General features: G+C 39.4%; 1 protein-coding gene across 1 annotated transcript in view; it reads left to right on the top strand.

Moving 5' to 3' along the window:
• Duox (dual oxidase) overlaps window positions 1-18,758 on the top strand; it is a 120,034-nt gene that overhangs the window by 15,833 nt on the left and 85,443 nt on the right. The window contains exons 2-3 of the mRNA XM_053772807.2: window positions 4,399-4,479; window positions 12,576-12,737. Coding sequence (XP_053628782.2) covers window positions 4,399-4,479; window positions 12,576-12,737 — 243 coding nt within the window. The remainder of the gene's footprint in view (window positions 1-4,398; window positions 4,480-12,575; window positions 12,738-18,758) is intronic.

The following is an 18,758-nucleotide window of genomic DNA, read 5'->3' as shown; positions in this document are numbered from 1 at the left end:
CTTCCCAGTGAAAAAGTTTAGTGTCCCCTAGTTCATGGTTGCGACATATGATACAGAGGCTATAAATGGAACAAACTGGTAACCTTCATATACTTTACAGTTAGTTCACTATACCTAGTATTGTTGCGGTTGGCTGATAACATAGTTAAACTAAATTCTATAATCATATTAATAGTACACAGTATCGACAAGTTGATGAATAAGGCACATGTGCAACACTTGGGTATCTTTATTGACGAAACGTTTCGCCTACACATCAGGCTTCTTCAGGCGAAAACTGTAGAGAGTAGTAGTAGTTTTAACAAGATCAGTCCGTCACCTTGGTATGTGCTGGTCAGTCCTACAACTGTCTGAGGCGGCGCAGAGAAGTTGGTCATCTGACTGAGGTCTTCCGAGGTCTTCCACTGGCTTACCAGGCCATCCCGTAATAAAATAAATGTCACATCATAAGATGCAATAAAAGTTTTTCCCCTACATAAAAACTAGGAAGTGTTTCGTCAGGAGAAGCTAGTTCTGACAAGGGTTTGTCAGACGACACGGTCAGTGGGTAAGCATCAGCTGGGCTACCATATTAAAGAATCACCATGAAGTAATTAATGAAATAGAAAGCGATTCAAAAGAAGTTTAATGGGATTTATAGCCTATGCAGCACGTCATCTGTTTACCAGTCAAGAATACTGTACTTCAATCCCTAAATCAAACATTAAACTCAGTGTATGTACAAAGAGACGCTTCTGTGTATGTATATCCTGAGACAAAATTTAAAAGATCACACATTTTATTACTAGAAAATCATATGAATGAAATTGTGACTCCTTATGCTATACTGGATAATTTAAAAACAGCTGTTGGGTGAGTACACAATTTTTTTTAATTCTGATTTTCTTTATAGTTTAGATTGTCTTGTTTCCCCTCCCCCTTCCCTCCACGTTTCTTGTTCTAAACACAGATGGGGTGGATGAGAGGAGATGAAGAAAGAGGGAGGAGGTCATATAGCGTGCACACGCGTGCTTCCATCTGCCACCTTCACACAGCTGCTACAATGCTTCTACTCTTTCCATATTCATAGTAATTTCCAGTTTTGTGTGGTACTAGCAGGTACGTCCCTGGTCGTCTGCCTTGCCTGTTGGAAACTTTTACAAGATCATCAATACGACAACGTAGTAATGGTGTGTGTTAGGGAGGGGAGGGGTACGTTGTTGTTCATTTGATTATTTCCATTTCCTCTTATCTTAAGTTGTTATAATTGATGGCAGGTCTTGGCATGTAGCTACATGGTTGTATTTACCGCTTTATATTCGTAAGCGCTTAACCTCGGCTCCTGGCCTCCGCCACTTGGATGAACAGTGTTCATTAATTCCAAGCTTCTGGGCTCATAAAGAAAACCATACCACGGGCGGGAATAGAACCCGCGATCAGAGTGTCTCAAAACTTGCATTTGTGGTCACAGTGGTGCCTATACTAACCTTCCTATGGTGTAGAAATGTACCTAGTTAGACGAATCTTATTGTGGCTAGCTGGTCCAGTGGCTAACGCGGTCTGGAGTTTTGAGACTGATCGCGGGTTCTATCCCCGCCCGTGGTATGGTTCGTTTGCAATCGTGTCATTACGATTTCGTGAGCTCTGGGCTCATGTCTACTTCAGATACTGTATTAGTTCTCTTCCCTCTCTCGGTCAACTCATTCCACTTTATCATTTTTTTTTATAAAAAAAAATTGATGCTGGTTATTTTAACTTAGTATGATAGTATTCCTGTTCGATCACATTGTTTTATCACCTTTATTCTTGTTTTTATTCTGCTGTATATATTTTGTCATTGAGCACTGAGTTACGTAAGTGGCCAGAGTGCTCCGTAAATATTACTACTACTAATACTAATATTGCTACTAATAAACTTTTTTAGCCACCAAGAATATGTAGATTCTGGGCACTGCTCTGTTGTGGCTCTGATATTTTATTTTGGGTGGCACTCCTACCATTACTTATGATATAAACTTTTAATTTTTTGTGGTGGTGGGTGAAAGCCACGGGCAGGACCTGGTGATGTGACTAGAAGCTCCACTGAGGGAGCCATTATATGGCTTAATTAAGACTCCTCAGGAGAAATTTTCTTATTGCTACTGACAAAATACCACCAATGTTCTAACCACCCTAGGAGTAACCTGTGTGTGGCGGATCTCTGGCTTATATGTATCTTCACTTAACTCCCACCACCACCTTCCCAGCCTTCTAGGCTCTCTAGTCTTTCTAATTGGAATCCCCAATTGCAGTATTTTTTTCCTTGGTCGATTTTCATTATTGTTCGTATTTTGCAGGCCCTTGTCAATTTTTTCATTTGCAGTGTATATTGACTTTCTAATAGGCTCTGATCTTTAAAAAAGAGGGCTTAACAAATAACTGATCAGGTAGGCTGTAGTGCCCACAATGGACTGTGTTCAGCGAGTTGCAACAGTCTGGCTGACCAGGCTGTCAGGCCCGAGACCGGGCCACGGGAGCAATGATTCCCAGAAGCTTGCAGAGGTAGCCAACAGGTGGAGGTCCTCGGCATTGCAAGATCAGGAAAAGTTGAAGATTGAGACACTTATGCAGCATATGGGAATCTTTATTCAGGAAACGTTTCGCCACACAGTGGCTTCATCAGTCCAATACAAAGAGGAAGGCGTGAGAGGCGGAGTATGAGGTAATCAGTCCCTCAGCCGGGAGTCGATGTGTTCAGTCCATCAATCTTGTAGAATGTACAGCATAGGGCCGTAGACGTGGCTTATATATTGTAGTGAGGTGAGGTGAAGCAGGCGGAGGCGGGGTCATAGTGGTACCATCCACTAGTCGAAGTAGGTCTTCGTCCAAAGGTTGAACAAGATTGATGGACTGAACACATCGACTCCAGGCTGAGGGACTGATTACCTCATACTCCACCTCTCCTTACGCCTTCCTCTTTGTATTGGACTGATGAAGCCACTGTGTGGCGAAACGTTTCCTGAATAAAGATTCCCATATGCTGCATAAGTGTCTCAATCTTCAACTTGTCGGTTTTTCAAACCATTCATCACATCAGGAAAAGTGAAAGTGGAGTTTGAATTGCAGGAGTTTAGTGATGGATTGTCTGAGAAATGGAAGGTGGAGGGAGACAGGCAATGTTGTGGAATTTGTGGTTTCCTTGGCTAGAAGTGGCACAGCCGCAGCATGGCCTAACACTCAAAATTTCCTCTGAACTCACGTTCTGAACCATTCTCCGTTTTCATGGAGCTAAACAAAAAATAATCCAACCAATAACACTGTTTAATTACAACATTCAAAATATTCTTTGCTAGAAGAGTCTTTCCAACAAATGTTGATTGAAAAACGTTTTTGGAACATTCTTGCATATTGCACTTTAACCAGAAGGGAACTTGCATAATGGCACCTTCAACCAGAAGGGAACGTTCTTGGCTGAAACTTTGTGTTGTGGTTGGTATCCTTCCATTAAGGTATTTACGTGTGGCTCAGGAAGCTTTATATAATGACTAACCTGAGGAAGAGAGAGCTGTTGTGGAGGACGCCAGGCAGCGTACTGTGGTACACAGTGGCGTACTGTGGTACACAGTATACTATACAGTGGCGAATGTGTCTTGTTCCAGTCTTAGTTTTTAAGACACCATGGTGAATGTCTTGTAACTCGGTTGATAGTCCTCAACTCACACTTGAGGGGACTGGGGATCGCTTCCCCTCAGTGGAAATAAGTATGAAATGCTGTGCATCCGATGGGCCCTCAGATTATTGTATAGAAAGTAAAATAAAAATAATGTGTTGTCAGTGCCCAGTGATACAATGTGTTGGGTTATCTCGGGTGGCTGTCCCTGCCCCTGGTTAAAAATACCAACAGTATCTTGTCTTGCTGATTGTTCACTAGGTATACTAGACATGGTGGTCAATGGGACTTGCTAATTGACACAAATACCGTAAATATAATTTTTTGTGTGTTTTTACTGTATGACTAAATAAGATTTGCTGCTACGGAATTTTTGGCATTCGTGCAGTGAATGTGTATATATGAAAGTGCTAGTTGAGTGACCCTTGTACTGATCTTGACCTCCCGTTTTCTCTTATTTTGCTTAACCCTCTCTGAAGGTTACTCATGAATATTTGTCTTTTTCGTCTCTCTCTCTCTCTCTCTCTCTCTCTCTCTCTCTCTCTCTCTCTCTCTCTCTCTCTCTCTCTCTCTCTCTCTCTCTCTCTCTCTCTCTCTCTCTCTCTCTCTCTCTCTCTCTCTCTCTCTCTCTCTCTCTCTCGTAAATTTCTATACAAATTGTATTTATGAAATGTTTATTGCAACAAACCTTTATGCTTAGGTATGATTTTTTAATTTAATATTTATATATTCAACTGATGTATGTATAACGCATACTTTTGTTGTTGCAGATATACCAGAGAGCTACATAGAGAAGCAACGTTATGACGGATGGTACAACAACTTGGCTTACCCCAGCTGGGGTGCAGCAGGTGAGTTACTACCCTCCTTTACCCGATCTCGCCTCACCTAGACCACGTCACCTGCTTCGTATTGTTTTCCTCACACTAGTTATGTTATTGATGATGTACAATACCGACAAGTTGATGAATAAAACACGTGTGCAACACCTGGGTATCTTTATTACCGAAACTTCGCCTTCACAACATTCTTCATTCTTATAAGCGAGACTGAGACTGGAGGCAGTAATGATAGTATTTTAAAGTGATCAGTTGTCAGCCTTAGGCAATAGTAAGGCCCTCAAGGCTGGAGGGTCAGACCGCCACCTACCAAGGCTGACCACTTGTTACTTTAACAACAGGAGTAGCAGCAACACTACCACAACAATAAACAACAGCTACTACAGTCGCAAGTGTTAGATATGCTCCTGTATAGGAATGAAGAAGTCTGTTGTACAGGCGAAACGTTTCGGTAGTAAAGATACCCAAGTGCTGTACATGGTTCATTCTTCATCTGGTTGTACTGACCTGGTTGTGGTTGCCGGGATAGTGTGCTCCTGCTCTGTCTCTGGGTTACTCACCAACGATCACACATCCCTGGCCTCATGGGCCTTCACATACCTGTTGTTATAGCTATGTATGGTTTCTTCCTGCACCACTCCATTGTAAAGGTCATTTCGCTTCGATCATCAGAGATTGAAGAAATATTTCCCGATGTCTCTGGCTCATTCTGCCTTTAACTTTTATCTAGGCCTCCGTGTTCTAGGTTCCCTGCCTTCCAACACTCACTGTCCACCTTCTTAAGCCCCCTTAAGTATCTTGTATGTCGTTCTTTCTTCTATTGTTATCGGATTCGTTTCTTTTTATGCCATCGGCCATTTCCATTTCCTTCCGAGATTACAGATAGTGGAGTCAGAGTACACCTGTTGATTCCATCTCACACTGGTCGTCAGACGCATGATAAATCTGATGAATTGGCGAAGGCATTTGAAGGAGGGAGTCGATTACAGTCTTGTGCTGTCAGTTAGTGGTTAAAAGACAGTAATACGAAAAGAGCTTCTGATGAACTTCGTTGCTCTGAGACTGAAAAAGCAAGACACCAGTCAGTCCGCCTATCATTATTCTGTCATGCAGGAGCCACATGTCTGTGGTGCATACATCACACTAGCACTCTTGGATGTCACTGCTGCCATGCTCCGGCTGGGCGGGGGTGACATCCTCTGAGAGGTTGCGTCAGCATCACCAACTGATGTATACATAACTAAATGTAAACTTTGCCAGATTACCTATTGTCACACTGCGTCATTATGTGCTGGAATGCAATAAAATTAATGAAATTAGAGACACTCAAATGTTCAAGAAATGTCAAAGCATTTTATTCACAGTGGCATGATTACCAACCATCTAGAAAAACACCCTGATTTTGCCTATTGTAAATAACTCATAACCACTGAAATTTGCTTAAACTCAGCCATACCTTGCTAAAATGTAAGAATATTAATAATTGAAAACAATATAAACTAATATAAAATATTTTTGACTGAATTTGTTTACACAAATACGTAACTCTTTACGACTGTAACCAGATATAAACATATAAATAGTTCATTACCACTGTGATTTGCTTAGATATTAAAACTGTGGTATAGTCTCTGGTCCCATTAGTGCCTCTGTGATCTTTGACTAACACCCACACCATGGGTATGGGCTGCATAACACATTAAACTAACTTTAACTCGTGGACGATTCTTGTAGTAAACTAATCTGTCCTTGGGTTTCTGAGCATGCTGAGGTGTGGGGCTGCGTACTAATGCTGGAAACTCTTATGGTGCGTCTGGCATGACATGTAGGAGTCCTGAATGACTCTTCCAGGTTCCTGAATGTCGTCATTAGGCTTGGCAGTCACACATACGCGACCAAAGGTAACCGGGCTGGCTTGTGCTTCTGGCAGTTAGCCGAGTGCTTTACTCTGTCCTAAGTTTAGGAAGCGTTTCTTGTGTGACGTTGGTCTTAGTAGCCCCCATTAGTCTCGTGGTAAATCTCCCAATTTTTCTTTTAGTCTCTGGTGATTTGTTGGCTTGACGTTGGTGCTGAGTCATCTAGGGTTGAAGTGTGAGGTGTACACACGTTCTTTAAAAGATTTTGTCGAATTTATGCATGAAAGGTTCATGCTTCGCCTTGGTTATTCTGTAGAGCTGTCTCCAGTGATACACTTCTCTGCTCATATCTGGGTCCATTGACGTGGCTGAGGTCTGTAGCCCGTGTTACTGTAGTCTGTATTCACGTTTTCTCGCTCTCGCTCTCGCTCTCTCGCTCTCGCTCTCTCGCTCTCGCTCTCTCGCTCTCGCTCTCTCGCTCTCTCGCTCTCGCTCTCTCGCTCTCGCTCTCTCGCTCTCGCTCTCTCGCTCTCGCTCTCTCGCTCTCGCTCTCGCTCTCTCGCTCTCTCTCTCTCGCTCTCTCTCTGTCGGTGTGTGTGTGTGTGTGTGTTCGCGTGTGCGTGTGCATCTAGTCGTAGTGGTGGGTGAGGTCTGAGTGGTAACAGTGGCACCAGCAGTTGTAGTTGTGGTGGGTGAGCTTTGTCAGTGGTGACAGTGTTCCTCTGTAACAAAGACTCGACGTGAGCCATTCGCTTGTGTTATCCGAGAATGTAGGACAACCTCGCTTACGGACGAGCACGCCAGCACGTAACTACAGGTTAGCACATTACATGCTAGCACGTACCCACACCAGCACGTACACATGCTTTACCTATACACGTTCGCTTTCTTTTATTGCCCAGAGTTCAGTGACTTGTGCCCCCATTCTTCCCGAATTTACTTACTTCCTTGTCCTTCATTTTCCTTACCCTACTTTTAGTACTCTTCCTTCACATTCTTCCTCCTCTTTCCTCCACCTTGTTGATCTGTCGCATGGTTGGCATCCATCTTGTGTGTCGCATGGCTGGTATCCATCTTGTGTGTCGCACGGCTGGCACCCATGTCTCTTATGGCTGTGCGTGTTCGTGTTCGTACGGATGTTCGTACAACATCGACACTTTCATCGGTGACTAACACCGTGGCCATAAAAAAAAAATCCTACATTTTGTCTAAGGACATATTTTCATTTGTCACCCTTCATGTTCTTCATTACTCATAGTATGAGGGTCATTTGTAGGGTGTGTTCTTCAATACTAATCGTGCGAGGGCTCATCTGTAGTGTTAGTGAATAAGACTACTGATGACCCCTTAACTTAAAATATTTGTACTTACCGATACTCAAATTTGTGAGGTTGAGATCTGGCTTATGTCCTGGACCTGCCTCTTAAGCTTCATGAACTGGAATTATCGATTCCTGACCTTTCAAGTTCTCGTATCTACTCTTAAAACTATGTATGGCGATGCCTCCATCCCTTCCACATTCCACTTTCCTATTACCTTGAGACTGAAGAAGTACTTCCTGCCATCCCTGTGACTCGCCGGTGTTTCTGACTTTCATGTGTGACTAATTGTACCTGGTTCTCGCATTATAAAAATATATCCTATTTACTTTAAGTTCATGTTATACGTCGTATTCATGTCTCCCTCTTCCACAGAAAGTAGGTTCACTTCCTTAGTCTCCTCATAATGTAACTTTCTTAGGTGGGTGTGCGTGCGCGTGCCTGCGTGTTTAAACTATTTTTAATCTGTTATTAGTAATGTCTTTACATGGTTGTGTATAATCTTTGTTCACCTTCGCATTGCTAAACTCCTGTCTGGTGCTCTCAACATCCCAGCAGTACGGAGGGTCGCCCTTGAGAAATGTTGCAGTTGACTGAGGCAGTTGAGAGGTCTAAGTGGTAAGTAAGGGTTGCATAAACTCTGCTCAACTGCATAGCCGACCTCGCTTTCTGGCGCGAGCGTGACGCTGATTTGCAAAGCAGTGCTCGAGACCAGTGCTCAAGACAGGGCCAGAAATGTTGCATCCTCCGGCTCTTAGAGCTTTGACCTACTGCTGTCAGTCATTAGGTTCGTGAGAGCTCTTTAAGCACTCGGCTGCTTAATTCTCTAGAGGTGGGCTGCAGCCTCGTCTTCAAGGGTAGTTATAGTTGCGGCTGCTGTTGGAGGTACCGTAGCTATGATGCTGGTGAAGGCTCTTAATCCAAGGACTTGAGGCTACCCTCACATTTCCTTGCATCAAACTTGATTAAATCTGATTAATCAGGTGCTGTATTACCCCTACGAATTTAGCGCTTTCCCATAAAAATAATAAACTAGACGCATTTCTGTTGCTTCACGATCCAAGAAAGGTATCCCTGTATTGCATAACCCCAGCCCCCTCAACCTCACTGCACGATGTGGCATACACTTGTTATGCAGTTAAATAAACAGTCTTGAAGAATTAAAGCAAGTCAGGAGATGCATTCACAATTTTTTCAGTGAAAATGACAAATTATGATATGCACAGTCTGAGTCTTAATTCAAACCTTCCGTTAAGAAACTCCAGCTTTGATGCTAAACCGACGAGGCACTCCCTTGTTATCTCAGAGACCAGTATCCTAAACTACACCAGAATATTAAGTTTAAAGCCGCTGAGAAATTAGTTATCAGCGTTGAAGGGTTGGAACTGCTTGGATGCCACACTCGGCAGTTACCACATGAACACCACAGTTTTAAATTACTACCGAAACCAGAAAACTGGGACCCCACACAGACCAAATTCTATCCAAACTTTAATTTAAGTAAGATTGGCCAGCTTTTAAGTAATTAAGTAAGTAAATTTTATTTAAACCCTGGATACAATTTTTTTTTTTAAATTGCCTTGAGGTGGCACAGAGATGCTCAGGCTTGTACAATACATTATGAAGAGCTGACCTAAGATGACCCCCATACAGTCACTGTGACCTGATCAGACGAAACTTTTTTTTACTTCACGGAAACTAATTTGATTAAAAATATTGGCAAATTAAAGCTTACACAACCTAACATCAAGACGTTAGTTTAATATGTTTATTATGCACCCCATACCCATCCTGTGGGCGGTAGTCAGAAGATTACAGAGGTACATAATTGGTCCAGGGACTGGACTCCAAAGTTTTGATAGCTGAGCAAGTTACAAAGGTAATGAACTCCAGGTAGGTCTGGTCACAATCATGACAAGTTACAAAGGTATTTACAGATTACAGAGGTACGTAATGGGTCCAGGGACTGGGCCCCCAAAGTTTTGATAGCTGAACTAGGTACAAAGGTAATGAGCTCACAAGTTACAAAGGTAATGAATTCTGTAGAATGGTTACTTACGTTTGTACATGGCTACAATCATGAACAAATTATAGAGTAATGAGCAATTCACACTTCTACACCCGGTCACAACTGTAATGAGTTATTGGTGCAAATATTGATTGTTGAGACACACACACACACACACACACACACACACACACACACACACACACACACACACACACACACACACACACACACACACACACACACACACACACACACACTGGACCCCAAAGTTATGATAGCTGAACTAGTTACAAAGGTAATGAACTCCAGGTAGATCTGGTCACAATCATGGCAAGTTACAGAGATAATGAATCAGCTTCACTCCTATACATGGTTACAGTCATGAACAAATTACAAAGTAATGAACCACTGATACGTCCACACTTGGTCACAATTGTAATGAGTTATAAATACAAATATTAAGACGAAGCTCCCTTTTGATGAAACTTCATCAACATTCAAAGTTACAAGCTGTCCAGGAGAGGCATTCTTTAGTTATTGCAGAGAATCCAACAGTTTTCACCAACAGAACCTATACCCAAGAAATAACTTTCAAAATTCTCTCTAGCGTAGCTATAGAAAAAGTTTTTAATTGATTTCTAGCCGTGTAGGGGCCAATTTGCCAGTTATGTTGTGGAAATTGGAAAATTTGAACTCCTGTTTTCGTGAGGTAATTTGTGAATGCCTCGTCTGATCAACTTCAAACCTTAAACAACTATACTTTGAGAATGTAACTTCCGAGCTGTTGCAAGTCTGACGTGCTTGTTCTTAAATATTGGTCTGTATTATTATTATAAAATGCTTCTGCTGATTACCATTAAACCTTCAGTACTGGTGTATCTTGGTGGAAGGTTGGAAGTAGTGTTGGGTTGTGTAGGAGCCATCTTGATATTTTCATTGAAGAAACTTCGATATTGCTTCGTCTGATTGACTTGAAATCTTCGTTGTTAATATTTAACTTCATTAGTAACTTGTGCCGCACTTTGTTCTCTTCTTTTCATGTACGTTGAGGTAGAGCGGGCTGGGCTTAACGGATATGGGTATGTTTAGTTGAGAGTTAAATAAGTTCATGGTTAAATAAGATATATGTGCATCATTGGGGTATCTTATATTGTCGAAAAGACATGCCTGCACAACAGGCTTCTTCAGTGGAGTACAGACGAGTACAACACTGGAGACTGGTGGTGGTAGCAATAGTAGTGATATGAATAGTCTGTCACCCTAGGTAGGTAGTGGTCAGCCCCCCCTCAAGTCATCTTAAAGAATCTCCAAGCAGATACACGCACCCCACATCACTTAATGTGATGTTTCTCCACCGAGGAAACCACTGAGGAGAGGCTCGGTGAGCACACCTCTCACGATTTCTGCATCAACTCGCTAGGTGGGCATCTGGAACCTTCTTGTGCCCCTCTTCGGCACATCCGAGACGCTGATCACGCATCAGGGAACACGCAAGAGTGCCATAACTTGTGGGTAAGCCAGCACTCAACTGACCCAGACTCGTCACGACCTAGGCAGGTCAATGTTGTTTGGTATAGGGCAGGATGTTTAGGCAATGTTAAAGATGTTTGTGAGGCGAAGGTGTGTTTACGTCCTGCTGACTTTGTGTACATTTTGTATACAGAGAGTTCTAAAGGAGATATTTACACATGTGGTGAAGATACGTCACGCTGACTTGTCCCTAGATTTTACGTGGAGTAACTTCCGGAGGTCACAGGCCCCTCGGCTCGGTCCCAGACCAGGCCTCCTGGTTGCTGACCTCACTGATCAAGCTGTTAGTGCCCGCCATCCACAGTCCAACGTATACACCACAACCCGGCTGATTAGGAACAGTTTTTAGAAATCTGCCTCATTCCCTCTTGAAGACAGCCAAGGGTTTTAGTGATCCAGATAATCCACGAAGAGAGGATGTTGAAGCGTCGTGTCTCTTAACATTTATCGAGTTCTCGGTGTACTCATCGCTCCCCTGCTTTTTATTAAAGGTATCCTGCACCGTCTGCCAAGCCTCTTGTAGCAGTTTCGGTGTACAGGTCTGGTATCAGTCCCTCAAGTATCTTCCATTTGTAGATTATGATGGATCTCTCTCGCCTATATTCTAAGGAGTACAGTTCTAGGGACTTCAAGCGCTCACAGTAATTTAGTTGCTTGACAGTTTATGAGCTGTGAAGGTTTTCGGTACATTTTCCAGCTCAGTAATTTCTCCTTCCTTGAAGGGGACCGTTAGTACACAGCAATATCCCAACCTAGAGAGAACGAGTAACCTGAAGAATAACATTATTGGCTTGGCATCTTTTATTTTGAAAGTTCGTTATCCAGTCTTACGTTTCTGCGGTTGCGCTAATAACATTGTTGTGCTCCTTGAACGTTAGATCTTCTCACATTTGGCTCGGGGTTCCATTGAGTGGTTTGAGTTTGTCTTGTACTCCGATTTTGCTTTTATTTAGAGGCGTTTCCCCAACAAAGGTGTTGTGATTTCATTTTCATGTGTGGGCGAAAATTTGCCAATAAAGGATCGCTTTCCTATACCCTTTGTAAATAATACAGTTGTCTGCTTTAGTGATTTCCTGGGCCTCGTACATATTGTTATGTATCCTTGGGAAGTGGTGGGCCCGACAGACTGGCAGCAAGGTTGGGCAGGACGTGGCTGTTTGGACCTCCTTTCAACAGCAATCATCACTTGAGTCTAATTTCTCTCGATTAAGGATTAGGGATACACATCTCGACCATAAGCACCTGTTTGCCTGTGGTCCGACCCTTCTCTGTAACCGGTTGCCCACGGTTTCGGCTATTTTCTTTTCGTGTGAGTGGGTGAGAGTTAGACGTGCCTAGCGTGGGTCAGCACTGTACCTCCATTGTGTTAATGTGGTGTTGGTGTTGTTTCAGAGTCACGTTTGACAAGGAAGACCCCGGCGAGCTACGCTGACGGTGTGTACATGATGGCCGGCCAGGACAGACCCTCCTCCCGTAAGCTCTCAGAGGCTCTCATGAAGGGCAGGGATGGTCTTCCCTCCACCATGAACCGCACCGCCATGATCGCTTTCTTCGGTAAGTAACTACCCTGTTCTTCCTTACCCTTTCCTGCAATATTCTACACTACCCTACCATTCCCTACTTTATCCTCCCATCCCTGGTATTTGCTTTTGTTGTCTATTGGATAACTGTGTATTTTGAGTGTTGATTGGTTGTATGTTTTGAATAATAGTTTCTTGTGCTGGTATTTAAAATTGTTTACTCCGTATTTATTATTGTCATAGGCAAGTGTGTGTAAAAACCTTTAGTGGTACTGTATATATCATTGATGGTATTGTATATATCTTTGATGGTACTGTATATATCATTGATGGTACTGTATATATCATTGATGGTACTGTATATATCATTGATGGTACTGTATATATCATTGATGGTACTGTATATACCATTGACGGTACTGTATATACCATTGACGGTACTGTATCATTGATACTGTATATATCATTGATGGTACTGTATATATCATTGATGGTACTGTATATATCATTGATGGTACTGCATATATCATTGATGGTACTGTATATATCATTGATGGTACTGTATATATCATTGATGGTACTGTATATATCATTGATGGTACTGTATATATCATTGACGGTACTGTATATACCATTGACGGTACTGTATATACCATTGACAGTACTGTATATACCATTGACGGTACTGTATATACCATTGACGGTACTGTATGTATCATGGATGGTACTGTATATATCATAGATGGTACTGTATATACCATTGATGGTACTGTATATACCATTGATGGTACTGTATATATCATTGATGGTACTGTATATATCATTGATGGTACTGTATATATAATTGATGGTACTGTATATTCCATTGATGGTACTGTATATATCATTGATGGTACTGTATCATTGATGGTACTGTATATATCATTGATGGTACTGTATATAACATTGATGGTACTGTATATATCATTGATGGTACTGTATATAACATTGATGGTACTGTATATATCATTGACGGTACTGTATATATCATTGATGGTACTGTATATACCATTGACGGTACTGTATATACCATTGACGGTACTGTATATACCATTGATGGTACTGTATATATCATTGATGGTACTGTATATATCATTGATGGTACTGTATATATCATAGATGGTACTGTATATATCATAGATGGTACTGTATATACCATTGATGGTACTGTATATACCATTGATGGTACTGTATATATCATTGATGGTACTGTATATATCATTGATGGTACTGTATATTCCATTGATGGTACTGTATATATCATTGATGGTACTGTATATATCATTGATGGTACTGTATATATCATTGATGGTACTGTATATAACATTGATGGTACTGTATATAACATTGATGGTACTGTATATATCATTGATGGTACTGTATATATCATTGACGGTACTGTATATATCATTGACGGTACTGTATATATCATTGACGGTACTGTATATATCATTGATGGTACTGTATGTATCATTGACGGTACTGTATATATCATTGACGGTACTGTATATGTCATTGACGGTACCGTATGTGTCATTGACGGTACTGTATATATCATTGACGGTACTGTATATATCATTGATGGTACTGTATATATTGATGGTACTGTATATATCATAGATGGTACTGTATATATCATAGATGGTACTGTATATATCATTGACGGTACTGTATATATCATAGATGGTACTGTATATATCATTGATGGTACTGTATATATCATTGACGGTACTGTGTATATCATTGACGATACTGTATATATCATTGATGGTACTGTATATATCATTGACGGTACTGTATATATTGATTGTACTGTATATATCATTGACGGTACTGTATATATCATTGACGGTACTGTATATATCATTGATGGTACTGTATATATCATTGACGGTACTGTATATATCATTGATGGTACTGTATCATTGATGGTACTGTATCATTGATGGTACTGTATATATCATTGATGGTTCTGTATATATAATTGATGGTTCTGTATATATCATTGATGGTTCTGTATATACCATTGATGGTACTGTATATACCATTGATGGTACTGTATATACCATTGATGGTACTGTATATATCATGGTACTGTATATATCATTAACGGTACTGTATATATCATTAACGGTACTGTATATACCATTGATGGTACTGTATATATCATTGATGGTACTGTATATATCATAGATGGTACTGTATATATCATAGATGGTACTGTATATATCATTGATGGTACTGTATATATCATTGATGGTACTGTATATACCATTGATGGTACTGTATATACCATTGATGGTACTGTATATACCATTGATGGTACTGTATGTATCATTGACGGTACTGTATGTATCATGGATGGTACTGTATGTATCATGGATGGTACTGTATGTATCATGGATGGTACTGTATATATCATAGATGGTACTGTATATATCATTGATGGTACTGTATATACCATTGATGGTACTGTATATACCATTGATGGTACTGTATATACCATTGATGGTACTGTATATATCATTGATGGTACTGTATATATCATTGATGGTACTGTATATATCATTGATGGTACTGTATATATCATTGATGGTACTGTATATATCATTGATGGTACTGTATATATCATTGATTTTACTGTATATATCATTGATGGTACTGTATATATCATTGATGGTACTGTATATATCATTGATGGTACTGTATATACCATTGATGGTACTGTATATATCATTGATGGTACTGTATATATCATTGATGGTACTGTATATACCATTGATGGTACTGTATATATCATTGATGGTACTGTATATATCATTGACGGAACTGTATATACAACTGATGGTACCGTATATACTATTGACGGTACTGTATATACCATTGATGGTACTGTACATACAATTGATGGTACTCTATATACCATTGACGGTACTGTATATACCATTGACGGTACTGTATATACCATTGACGGTACTGTATATACCATAGATGGTACTGTATATATTGACGGTACTGTATATACCATTGACGGTACTGTATATACCATTGATGGTACTGTATATATCATTGATGGTACTGTATATACCATTGATGGTACTGTATATACCATTGATGGTACTGTATATACCATTGATGGTACTGTATATACCATTGATGGTACTGTATATACCATTGATGGTACTGTATATACCATTGATGGTACTGTATATATCATTGATGGTACTGCATATACCATTGATAGTACTGTATATGCCATTGATGGTACTGTATATATCATTGATGGTACTGTATATATCTTTGATTTTACTGTATATATCATTGATGGTACTGTATATACCATTGACGGTACTGTATATACCATTGATGGTACTGTATATATCATAGATGGTACTGTATATATCATTGATGGTACTGTATATTCCATTGATGGTACTGTATATATCATTGATGGTACTGTATCATTGATGGTACTGTATATATCATTGATGGTACTGTATATAACATTGATGGTACTGTATATATCATTGATGGTACTGTATATATCATTGACGGTACTGTATGTATCATGGATGGTACTGTATATATCATAGATGGTACTGTATATATCATTGATGGTACTGTATATATCATTGATGGTACTGTATATACCATTGATGGTACTGTATATATCATTGATGGTACTGTATATATCATTGATGGTACTGTATATATCATTGATGGTACTGTATATAATGATGGTACTGTATATATCATTGATGGTACTGTATATATCATTGATTTTACTGTATATATCATTGATTTTACTGTATATATCATTGATGGTACTGTATATATCATTGATGGTACTGTATATATCATTGATGGTACTGTATATATCATTGATGGTACTGTATATACCATTGATGGTACTGTATATATCATTGATGGTACTGTATATATCATTGATGGTACTGTATATATCATTGATGGTACTGTATATATCATTGATGGTACTGTATATACCATTGATGGTACTGTATATATCATTGATGGTACTGTATATATCATTGATGGAACTGTATATACAACTGATGGTACCGTATATACCATTGACGGTACTGTATATACCATTGATGGTACTGTACATACAATTGATTGTACTATATCATTGATGGTACTTTATATATACCATTGACGGTACTGTATATACCATTGACGGTACTGTATATACCATTGACGGTACTGTATATACCATTGACGGTACTGTATACACCATTGACGGTTCTGTATATATAGATGGTACTGTATATATTGACGGTACTGTATATACCATTGACGGTACTGTATATACCATTGATGGTACTGTATATATAATAGATGGTACTGTATATACCATTGATGGTACTGTATATACCATTGATGGTACTTTATATACCATTGATGGTACTGTATATACCATTGATGGTACTGTATATACCATTGATGGTACTGTATATATCATTGATGGTACTGCATATACCATTGATAGTACTGTATATGCCATTGATGGTACTGTATATATCATTGATGGTACTGTATATATCATTGATGGTACTGTATATATCATTGATTTTACTGTATATATCATTGATGGTACTGTATATACCATTGACGGTACTGTATATACCATTGATGGTACTGTATATATCATTGATGGTACTGTATATATCATTGATGGTACTGTATATACCATTGATGGTACTGTATATACCATTGATGGTACTGTATATACCATTGATAGTACTGTATATATCATTGATGGTACTGCATATACCATTGATAGTACTGTATATACCATTGATGGTACTGTATATATCATTGATGGTACCGTATATACAATTGACGATACTGTATATACCATTGACGGCACTGTATATACCATTGACTGTACTGTATATATCATTGATGGTACTGTATATATTCATAGTACTGTATATATATTGATGGTACTGTATATACCATTGACGGTACTGTATATACCATTGATGGTACTGTATATACCATTGATGGTACTGTATATACCATTGATGGTACTGTATATATCATTGATGGTACTGTATATACCATTGATGGTACTGTATATATCGTTGATGGTACTGTATATATCATTGATGGTACTGTATATATCATAGATGGTACTGTATATATCATTTATGGTACTGTATATATCATTGATGGTACTGTATATACCATTGATGGTACTGTATATACCATTGATGGTACTGTATATACCATTGATGGTACTGTATATACCATTTATGGTACTGTATATACCATTGATGGTACTGTATATACCATTGATGGTACTGTATATATATGGTACTGTATATCTCATTGATGGTACTGTATATCTCATTGATGGTACTGTATATCTCATTGATGGTACTGTATATCTCATTGATGGTACTGTATATACAATTGATGGTACTGTATATACCATTGATGGTACTGTATATACCATTGATGGTACTGTATATACCATTGATGGTACTGTATATACCATTGATCGTACTGTATATACCATTGATGGTACTGTATATCTCATTGATGGTACTGTATATCTCATTGATGGTACTGTATATCTCATTGATGGTACTGTATATCTCATTGATGGTACTGTATATCTCATTGATGGTACTGTATATACCATTGATGGTACTGTATATCTCATTGATGGTACTGTATATCTCATTGATGGTACTGTATATCTCATTGATGGTACTGTATATCTCATTGATGGTACTGTATATCTCATTGATGGTACTGTATATATCATTGATGGTACTGTATATATCACTGATGGTACTGTATATACCAATGATGGTACTGTATATATCATTGATGGTACTGTATATATCACTGATGGTACTGTATATATCACTGATGGTACTGTATATACCAATGATGGTACTGTATATATCATTGATGGTACTGTATATATCTTTGATGGTACTGTATATATTGATGGTACTGTATATGTCATTGATGGTACTGT

The sequence above is a fragment of the Cherax quadricarinatus genome, chromosome 9, assembly GCF_038502225.1.
Source record: "Cherax quadricarinatus isolate ZL_2023a chromosome 9, ASM3850222v1, whole genome shotgun sequence".
Taxonomy (NCBI): domain Eukaryota; kingdom Metazoa; phylum Arthropoda; class Malacostraca; order Decapoda; family Parastacidae; genus Cherax; species Cherax quadricarinatus.
The sequence above is the reverse complement of the archived record's forward strand: the minus strand, read 5'-3'. Positions and strand labels throughout refer to the sequence as shown.